Source organism: Chironomus tepperi, unplaced genomic scaffold (assembly GCF_022539635.2).
Source record: "Chironomus tepperi strain 1889 unplaced genomic scaffold, CSIRO-AGI_Ctep_v1 contig_445, whole genome shotgun sequence".
NCBI lineage: Eukaryota > Metazoa > Arthropoda > Insecta > Diptera > Chironomidae > Chironomus > Chironomus tepperi.
This window is the reverse complement of record NW_027226567.1, coordinates 7,244,618-7,255,955: the sequence shown is the minus strand read 5'-3', so window position 1 is coordinate 7,255,955 and position 11,338 is coordinate 7,244,618. Positions and strand designations below refer to the sequence as shown.

Here is an 11,338-nt window from a genome sequence, read left to right as displayed (position 1 = left end):
ACATCATAGCAGTCACAGCAGTCACTCCCACTCCCATTCTTGGGAATCTCGAGAACGAAGACGAATTCAACGGATGGGATATTATGACTATTGTGCAGCATATCCATATAGGGACGTTTGCAGATATCCTAGACGATATTACAACAGATATCCATCTTACAGAGTTCCTTACCGTTATTATACGACTCCATTGCCATTTCCTTTTAATTTATTTGGTAAAAAGTAAAATTTTGAATGGAAATTGTTATCGCTGTCCATGAGAGACAGACAGTAAAACTTGATGGAGGCTGAACTTTGTGTGGCTCTCAAATGCAACCTTGTGTCGTCAAGGGTTCTTCGATTTTTATATGAAAATAAAGATTTTGATTATATTTAAGTTTGATTTTTATTCAATTTTTGTAGTTTACTGATAATCTATTGGAAATAATGAAGTTACAGATAAATTAAATCTATGACTACAATATTATTCATGTTGACTTTATATGTTGACTGCTCCAATACATGTTTATCCGCTTGAATTCCAGGTTTCTGAGCCAAAAGTGTCAAGATTAAAAATAGCTTCTTATGTAATATGCATGACCTTCCCCAGCGGAACAGGCTGCGATAAGTAAGGTGCTGGTGTCAAGTTTATAATCAGGCAACAACCGAGCATTTCCTGAAATTTTTGACAGCATACTCACGGTTTACTTATTACGTAACGATCTTTGGGAGGTTTAATAGTGTCGTAGCTAGGGGAGAGACACAAGCTTGTTATACTTCCCTTGCCTAGAATCCATAAGGGAAAATGCGTCCTGGTGCTCCAAGAGCATGACGTAGGACGATAATGAAGGAATGCCAGTTAGATGGGAACATTTCTGATCATTACTTATTTTATTTTCGGTAAATCCCAAAAAAGTACGTCATCAAAATTCAGAACACACTAGATCGTATTTCCATCCACTTCCGTATCATCATCCTCTACTGTCATAAAACACTAATGAACTTTAATTGTCACAAAAAGTCATTTTAACCTTTATATTCGTCTAGCGCTACAATGTCAATTTATTCAGTCTCATGAAAATTTTCGTTCATTATTGATGTTCCTGACTTTTTTTTAGTCAAAATGAAATTTATAAAAATTTTATTTTGGTTGACATTCCTATTTGGATTCACAAATGCTTTAAGTTTTAGTGAAAAAAGGAGTCAATTGATAAAAATTTTACAAACTGATGTTGGACATAGAAGTAGCTATTCGTACCACAGACATCATCATCATCATCACCATCATCACAGTGAAAGTGCGTCTGTTGAAGATAAGGAATTAACGAAGAGATTGATGTTGGAAGCGCTGTATTCGAGATCTAATCCAAGATATTATAGTGATTATCCAGGCATGGAAAGGATGAAATTTGGAAGTATTAAGATTTATTAATGAATTTTATTTTACAGGAGCTTATCAACCTTACAATCGACTGCCGTATGGATATTCATATTATACAACCCGAAATCCACTTTTTGGATTTTGAGAATGAATATTGAAGCTCGATGTCCTGTAGATAATATCCTTAACCAACAAAAAGCTAGATCAGTTAAATTCGATCCGATTGGACAAACATACGTTAGAACTAGACATTAACTTGCCATCAACTGGATTATTGCACCCAGTTATAAGAGTTGTGCGGAACGTTTTATTTTTCACGACACTAATGTGCTGCAGCACACTGGTTGTCTAGCACTGAATTAAAATGTATTTTTGTTTACTCGGGTGAGCAACTGTCCATCTTTATATCAAGGCCTTTGGATCAATCTTATTATTCTGAAAGTCAATCAGTAGAAGGTACATTTTGTATGAATTACTAGAATAGAATATTATGTTTTTATACTTATGTTGTTACTGTTTGAATTTAGATTTTAAAAAATTCAATAAAAATTGAATTGTTTTCAAATTTCATTCCTAGATTTTTCTTAAATAGAAAATATTTAGAATAATCATTAGGATACACAATGATCTAGATTTGAAAAAAATGTTCAAAAGTTGACTGTGCACAAATTCGGTTTGAGACTTTAAAGAAACAAAATTTTTTGCTAATTTACAGTTGCATATTGGCATTAATCTCTTAGAAATGGCTTTCTGAGTAAGTCCTCAAAATATTATTTCGATACAATAAGGATAAATATGTATTTTTGCAAAATATTTGTAAATGTTTACCGAAAAATTTTACGCACGTAAATTTTTGTATGAAAAATTTTGAAAAAATAGCAAAATTTCAAAGTGAAAATTCTCTTCACTGGGAGGATTTGGACGTTCCAGAAAGATTTTATAGGTAAATGTACGTTAGTTCTTTGACTTTATGCCTATTTAACTTCAAAATCTCGAAAAAAATTATTTTTTTAAAACGATTTTTCTCTCATTTCAACTAATTAACATGGAATTTATAACACACAATGACAAACTTTATACAATTTCAAAGCATTAAACAGCAGAATTGAGTAAAAATAATCATTAGAAACATAAAATTTCAATCAATGAAATTTTGTGTCAAAAATGTAAACAATCGTCAATGTACATTTGAATTAAATTTTTTCGTGTTAGACATTGATTCAAGCATAGATATTTTTACACATGTTAGATGAAACAAGAATCTTTAATATTACATCAGAAAGTCCTAATAATAATATACTGAATTATTTCAACTTTTGAACATTTTTTTCAAATCTAGATCATTGTGCGGATAATCATTTATTACGTTATAGAATAACGAACTTTTTTCAAAAATGATCAGTGCATTTCTTGGAGTTTCTACTGTTTAACTCAGTGCTGTCAAAACTGTGGGCCACTGCACACGACCACAAAATATTTCCTTTATCCAATGTGTGCCATGACTCAAAATTTTGGACAGCACTGGTTTAAATGGAATACAATCTCTTACTTCACTCACTTTAAACATAATAAGTGGAAGGCCCTTTGGCTCTTACGTAAATTGGAGCTTTTACAATTTTTAATTTTTTTAATTTTTTCGATATTGTCTGACCTTAATCCAGTAAATTAACTGGAATTTTAAGTAATTATCAATCTCAAATCTATATCTTTGTGGATTAGAGCTTAATATCCGATCAACACATATTGAAATGTTACCATCACGGCGATGAGGTGACAATATGTATATGTACAGACTTATAATCGGTTGGCAGTGAGTTGCCAAATTGCCAAACGTGACTGCCTTTTGCTTCAAAGTATACAACTGATTCGCTCCATCACGGCAACATTTCATTATGTACCGATCGGGACAAATTATCAAATTCCAATTAGAACCACAAATTTGTCTATATTAAGGCACTCAATTTTACCCCCAACAGGAAGAAGAAGTAATTTCGATTTTCCAACAATTATAGCAAATTTCATGACCTTTTAGGTCATTAATGTCATATTTAAAAGCTTTTTTCCTTTCCATCACAATAACTCTACTAAAAATTGGGGATTTTTTTACTAATTAGAAGCAATGACTGATCGGAAAATTTGTTTCGTGAAAAAGGTTTAAAAAGCTGTAAATGAATATTTAGGGGTCATAGTACCTCAGTTTGGCAACGATGAAGCTTCTTATAATTCTTATATTCACAACAGTGTTGGTTAACTGTAAGACTATCAAAAGCAGCAGTGAGGATGTTAAAAATTTAGTGAACGACGATGAGACAAAACGGAATCAATATCCACCATACAATCCAAATCGATATCCACCAAATCGTTATCCACCAAATTATCCACCACAAAATTATCCATATGGATATGGCGGTCAGAATCCTTATCGTCCTAATCCATATGGTCAACGACCTTATGGACAAAATTATTATGCTGGTGGTCCTTATGGACCATATCCATACTACAGTTCATCATCCGTTATTAGGATCTCATGCCTTAACATGATTCCTGCAATTATTTTAATTTTAAAAAAGTTTATTGTTCAAATTTGAAGGTTAAAGTTTAATTTCTGTCATTAAGTCTTAATTTTGTCAGTTCCAATATCAATTTTGCAAATATTTTTAAATAAATTCGGATGTTTGTCAGGCATTTCCATTAGTTTAATCTGAAGCATCACTAGAACAATATCAACATGAAGCTTCTTCAGTACTTCCTCATCATGGTAATCATGGCTGTATCTGCAAACTGCATCAAATCACCAGCATATGATTTAAAGAAGGCAATGATTATTAAGGCTTTACAAAATAATGCTGAACATCATCACAGTCACAGTCATTCTAGGGAAAGATGGAGAGGAAGTTCTTACATGAACAATCAGAACTACCAAAATCCATACCAAAATCCTTATAATCAAAATTATAATAATGGCTATAACTATCCAAGTGCATACAACAACTATGGATCACCTTATGGATATAATAATTATGGGAAATAGTGAATATTTGATGATATTAGAGAATTTATTGTGGATAAAGTAGATTGGATATAGATGAAGTAGATAGCTCGAAGCATTAATGTGATTCTTATAAAAATAGTAATTTTTAAATGTTCCAAAATGTAGTTTTTGTTGTAAGGATGAACATTTAATAAATTATTTAAAGTTGTAGACATTTAGTACATTTGTACACGATTACTCAGATGACGGCTAAAGCTGGTTTCCGCTTGCCAATTGCTAATACCAATTGGAGACATGATTAATGAATGATTATTTTATAGCCTATCCAGGAATTCTAGAAATTTTTATTATCTTCAGGTCATCATCTCAAGTCTTTTCAGAAAAATGACACATTTTAGACTAAATTGGGTTGCTCGGGTTGGCAGTGGCTTCTAAACAATTATCAAGTGGCTGACACTAGGACAATTCATATTTGACATGACTTGATCAGATATTAATATTACTTCCTAGTGCTCAAAATGAGCTGCAGGCTATCATGCATTTTTGACGTCAGAAATCAAATCCCTCTTAAAATTGAAATTACGGCTCTTAAGAAAGAGACCAAATTTGGGGTCATTCACTTATTAAGTAACGCTCTTTAAAGAGAAGCAAATGGCCGATTTTTCACATTAAGTAATAAGTGAACGGTTCTTTAGGGCTATATTGGGCAAACTGTTTGCCGCCAAAAATTCTTGGAAACGTCATGAACCGAGTTCCGTGTGCGATTTCGTCCAGACTTACCATCAAGTTGTGTCGCGAAAAGTTAAAGGTTCCCCAATACTGCCTTAGACTCATTCAATATCTATGACACTAATTTAGTCAATAATTTCAAATATAAACCAAAAGGGTTCTCGAGATCGAGACAAAGACTTCCCAGACTCTAATCAAACCAAAACAAACGACCATTCACAACAATAACATATGATGTGTCTTAGTTTACTTCAATAATTAACATTCATTAAGAAAATTCCCAAATTCATTCAACTTAATGACAGACTTTGTAATTAATTTACACCTTCTAATTAAATTCGACCTTGCAAAAATGATATAAAGTTGTAAATATTTTGAGAGTTTATCTCAATCCAGACTCTCGAGAGATACGATCCGTACCGAAAATGGAACAAAATACAGGTGCATGAACTTATAACAAAACAAGTTTGATAAAAAATTGAGTAAATGTTTTGCATCAACATTCAGTATCATCCTTTCGTTCGAATCGATCAGACCTTAAGTCTTACGGAATTTTTTGGAACTAAAAAATTAAGCAATCCATGCAAAAATTTAGAAATTGACAATAAAATGTTTAGAATATTAAAATTTGTACACATCAATCCGTTTTATTTGTTGATATTATTTGGATATGGACTTACTAGGTAAGTGTTAATTTGGATAAAGAAACGATTATGCTTGATATCATTGGCATAATAAATACCAAAATAGGCTCGATGAGGGCATTTAATAGTTATTGCTTCTGGGGTTGTGCTGATATTGTGATTGGCAATAATGAGAGCAAGATGTTTAGTGATCTTAGATTGGAAGTAGCCAAAAAAATGTGATTTTTTGGATCTAAATTCTAATAAAAAATTAAATTTGAATCTATGGTATGGATATAAAAGTGAAGTTATAAGGTTTAAGCTCCTGAGCAGCATAATATATTCGATGAGGCAATAATGCGTCGCAATGATGATGGCAAAGCGGTTACTTACTTACTTACTTCGCTTGCCGTACAGATCAATTTTGATTCATGACCTCCCTCAGATATCGCTTATAATCAGCTCTATCACTGTCTACCATTTGCCAATTTCCATTTGGAATCATGCAGTTCGGTACTTTTACACTAGCTTATTGTGTATGATATACCATAAGGATGTTAAGTAATACTCTGATGTAAGTTAGACTCAGACATGAATGAACGTCAACTTGGCATTAATTGGTTATAACGTACACTTGGTATCACTTGGTATCACTTGGTATCACTTGGTGTCTAGACATATTAAACTGTTGCCACCATTTCGGCGAAACTGCAGTCCAACCAGAATCAAGTGATAGTCAATTGACAAATTTAATTCTTTTCGTACATATTTCATGTGATAGGATCTAGATTTCATAATAAACAAACGTTATAAACAATCCATAATTGTTTCGTAGATTCTTCGAATTGCTTATCAAGTCTACCTTAACCACATAGCGCAATGTCGACATCACTGATTTCTACAATTAAATAACAAAAATCCAAGAAATTACTCATCAACAGAAACGAAAATTTCATCAAAACACGAAAAGACCTTCAAAAAAAGTTTCTATCATTAATTTAAATCAGTGCTGGGCAACCTATATGCTGCGGTATACTAGTAGTTTTGAAAATGCCATGAATCGTATGACGAATACAATTGGCAATGCAACAGGCGCAAGCAGATGCAAGAAACAGCTTTAGGCTTCATCTGAGTGAGGCCATGGATCACAGTTGATCTGCACGGTCATCGAAGTAAGTAACTAAGTATGTCGTGTACGCTTTTAGTCGAGGGTAACCACCAAGGTAGTCTTCTTTCTAAATGTCGGTTTCGGAAATATCAAGTTGTGAATCTTCTATCCCTAGCTTGTTTGAGGGGCTGCCTAGAATTTTAATCTACTCTTTTAAGGACATATCCCAGCACAACTTCGTTCGCCAGTGGTGTATTTTGTTGTAGCAAGGAATACCAAGTGAAGGTGTACACTTGACATTTGGTCAGCTTCGGAATTCGGACTTCGGCTTCCCCAATCCCCCCAATGTGTTTATCAAGTTGTGCCGCAAATAATAAAAGGTTGCGCACCACTGATTTAAATGGTCTGACGAAAAAAAAACGTATATTTTTGTTGTTGTGTCTAACAATTTTGCTTTACCTCCGATGCGCAGATTTCATAAGAAAATAATATGAATAATTAAGTTTTTGGAAGATTCTTGGATTTTTAAATAAAGAAGCCCGATCGGCACATGTTGGAATGTTGCAACCACGGCGACGAGGTAGCAATATGTTTGGAATCAAGTGGGAACCGCTTGGCTATATATACCATAACTATCATCGCCGTGGTGGTAGTTCACGTCAATATGTGTCGATCGGGAATATCTTGAGAGATTGTTGATCTGGAAGCGACAATTCCTATGACTTTTCAAAATTCAAATTAAGATCTAAAATTAGACGCCGTAAAATTCTTGTTTTATTTTTTTTTGTAGATTTGCAGAATGGATAGTAAAACAGCCAGGGACATGGTCTTCGATATGGCACATAACATCACAATTTTTAGGTACGAAAACTTGATATAATATTTAAATTAACTTAACTAACAAGTTCAATCACATTTGTAGATCGTCACAAACCGATTTCATATATATTTGGTCTACCTTTGTATGTTATCGCAATTCATTGGATATTCGCGGCATTATCAATGCTTTATGACGTCACAGACTGTTCAAGGTTTCTGAACAGATTCCGAAATCAAAGGAAACAAAAACTTAAGATGGAAACTAAGGAACTGATGAGTTTATCAAAAATTGTCCTCACAAATCAGCTTGTGATACTTCCAGCATCAATGGTCCTTAATCATTATTTACTAAGATTCTCAAATGATCTTCACCTGATAAGCTTCTCAAAAGTTCCATCATTTTCACGAATGTTTTATAAATCCACACTGTGTATGATGATCTATGAAGTTGTGTTCTTTTACCTATTCTGGATGCTGCATCATCCATTAATTCACAAGCCTGTTAATAAGGCAAATACAGCAAGTACCTCAAATCAACATCAACAGCCACTTGAGTATATACTTTTAAGTATAGTCACACCATCACTAGCTATATTCTTCACAAAATGTGATACAGTCACGAGTTTGTTCTTCCTGACAGCTATCGTGGTTGGTCCAATTTTTGAAAATTCTGATCTTAGTCAGCCATTGAAATCGACTAATGAATCAAGGCAGGAGTATCAGCAGTTCTTTAACGAATATTATGGATCAAATGACATACTGAATATACTGCATGGAACTTGTAGGAATTTTCTCAAGTCAGAAAAGTTTGAGAATCACAGAGTTCTGCTGACGATGAAACCGCCAAGGAGAAAATGCGATGAGTAGTTGTTAGTGTAAAGCTTTAATAGATATGATTATGATATTGTTAATAAAACTATAATAAGGATATTGTTAATGATTTAAATTTGTTATTGTTGGATAAATTGTGGATGGATTAATGTGATTTTATTAGGGTTTTGTCCAAAATTTCAGGCCTGCAGACAGAAAACTCATGCTAGGAGCCTTGGACGAACTTTAAGGTACAGCGCTACATTGCAGACATTGCCATTTGTAATAACCTAGGCTCCAAGTCGGACCATGGTTCCACACACATATACAACATCCAGACTTGCGAATTGGAGACCTAAGGTTATTTACCAAACCCTAAATGTTACTCATTATTATTGAATTCAATTGTTAAATGAATGGAAGTACTAGACCAGATCTTAGAGTTGCTTCTATGTCAATCTACATTAGAATCTAGAATTGTCTTCTGTAAAGATATATCTCCATATATTATCTATAAAACTTCAAAGACGAATGTACCTTTCTTTGCACAAGCTGATATTGGAAATGGACGATTTCCGTTCCCAGTCAGATTGAAGAACTGCTCACATGTCAGGCTAGATGGTTTGAATAGATTTTTACTCTATTCTTTAACGTATTTATGTTAACACATAAGATATCAGCGGTGTATTTAGTGATATCAAAAGTTTCCATGAAAAGGTATACAGTTGACATTTGTTTAGCTTCGGAGTCAGACTTCAGCTTCCAAAATCTCCCTTCAAAGCAGAATGACAGATAAAATTGAAATTCTGTCAAGTACTACAAAACAATCCCAATAGTTTAGTAGTAAGAGCATATCGCGACCGGAAATTGTAAAACATGGGTTCGATTCCTGTTCGGAACGAGTTGCTGCGATAACGTTCGTTTTCTGCTGTACAGTCAAGACTTTAGTTATTAAGTACCAAAATTAAATTTTAACAATATTTAGTTTGAGTGTGTGCAGTTCAAATCATCCACACATGCAAAAATTATATCCATAAAACATCCATGTGATAGCATAATAAGAAAACTAACGGAATTTGTTGTTCGACAGTCTGATTGCTAGGAATTTCTATTTTTTTGATCACTCTCCAAAATGTCAAATGTGTTTGATATAAATAAACCTTGAAAATACAGCATATGAATCTTTTCTGCCATCGGAAGTTCTTAAAATAAAAATGTCATTCAAACTTGTTTTTTTCTACGTTCATCTTATTTTTTTACAACAGACATATCTCATACTGTTAATATTTGTCAATTTTTTTTTATCAACTCACGTGAAGAATTGTCGGTTGATAATGTGTGGATGTGTAAATATTTAAAGACTCAAAACTCATATTTAAATTAAAATGTTTTGATCTTGGATTTTTGATGTTTGTTTTTCATTTTCTAGGCAAAGGCGCATGAGGGCCCATTGCCGCATTTAGAGTTCGTTGGAAGCTGGATCTGTCTTTAGAGCTCTGTCTTTGGAGCTGAATTTTTTATGTCCTATTAAATTTTACGATGAAATTTTCTAATTAAAATATATAATTTATTGGTCGTATCTTATTTTAATGCATAGAAACTGATATTATTTAGTATCAGCTTTGTCAATTAAATAAGCAAATTAGCATTGATATTCTAAATGCTAAGGTGACAATGATATGAGGGAATAAGTCTAGAGGAATGTGCAAATATGAGATCAAAACAAATTAATATTTTTGTAGGAATTTTCAGAGATTCTTATTAGAAATCCATTGGAAAGGTTCATTTATCAAGCAAAATTAAACTCAACTCTTCATTGTATGCTATTTCATCAATAGTTGGCGAATATACTGTAAATAAATCACATGATACAATGTAAAAGATGTTTATTGTTTGACGATTGAAAACAAACTAAATATTACAAAGAAAGGGGTTTACAACTATGAAAATCAACTGATTTTAGTTGCCAATACAATTCAAATTTCAAACGACCGTTTTAATCAAAAAGCAATCTTGTAGCTCTCCCCAACAGGCATAAAGACCGCTTTTAGATACTGTATTGGTCTTTCTGTAATATGAAAGTATGTTCTTTGCCTGTTAAGGTTTCTTTATTTTCCCCATAAATTACGAATTTGAGGCCAGTTCCTTAAACCAGTGTTGCTTAGAAGCCCATTTATGACTTGATCTCATCCAAATTAAGCTGTTGAAGTATCGAAACTTCTAAACAAGGATAAATGCCTGGATGTGAACCCATAAAAGAGTTATTTGGGGTTTATGGAGGGTGTTGTAGGAACTTGACTCATGTAGATAGTAAGTCCACATTAAGTGAAAAATTTACAATGAAAGACGATGGTACAGAACACACGTAGCCGCAAGACATAATATATCTTAAAGATTAGAGGATTTGAACTCACGACTATCGCATTCCCATATCAAATTTGAGCCAAGCTTCATACCTATTTGACCAGCATGGCATTTAATTGTTTCTATAAATATTCTCATCAAAAGTAGAAGCGAAATCAACAAAAGCAACATTAAGAAACTCAATAAAGATTAAAATACGATGCAACTCGTTTTCCGAAATTTAGTATGTCAAACATTATCTCATACATGAAGCATCTCGACTTTCAAAAAAAAGGCATCCTTCTTCTTAATTCTCAAAAATGTTTTCAGTGCTCCGCATTCTAATCAAAAGAAAACGGCAGATTAGCAAAACTGACTGACCTTTAATCACAGACGAATGACTGACTATTTTTAGCAAAAATAACAACGACACTTACGCTGACACAATTTTTAATGTGTATGTCCTTCACATGAAGGTAGGAGCAATAATTGCTGTATTGACTGCAAAAAAAAAAACTTTCCATTAAGTACAGTATAACTGATAACAGGACACA

General features: G+C 33.1%; 1 protein-coding gene across 1 annotated transcript; it reads left to right on the top strand.

Moving 5' to 3' along the window:
* The first annotated feature begins 5,463 nt into the window (after nt 1–5,463).
* LOC139098286 (fatty acid hydroxylase domain-containing protein 2-like) lies at nt 5,464–8,577 on the top strand. The gene is made up of 3 exons (XM_070650421.1): nt 5,464–5,764; nt 7,603–7,673; nt 7,735–8,577. The coding sequence occupies exons 1-3, from the start codon at nt 5,568–5,570 to the stop codon at nt 8,496–8,498; spliced, it is 1,032 nt and encodes a 343-aa protein (XP_070506522.1). The 5' UTR covers nt 5,464–5,567; the 3' UTR covers nt 8,499–8,577.
* The last annotated feature ends 2,761 nt before the right edge of the window (nt 8,578–11,338 follow it).

Excerpts from the sequence above, each read along its gene's own strand:
- LOC139098286 (XM_070650421.1), top strand. The coding sequence starts at position 5,568 with ATGTTTTGCATCAACATTCAGTATCATCCTTTCGTTCGAATCGATCAG. Across the intron at positions 5,765-7,602 it reads TTTGGATATGGACTTACTAG|ATTTGCAGAATGGATAGTAA; the intron begins GTAAGTGTTAAT and ends TTTTTTTTGTAG. Across the intron at positions 7,674-7,734 it reads CATAACATCACAATTTTTAG|ATCGTCACAAACCGATTTCA; the intron begins GTACGAAAACTT and ends TCACATTTGTAG.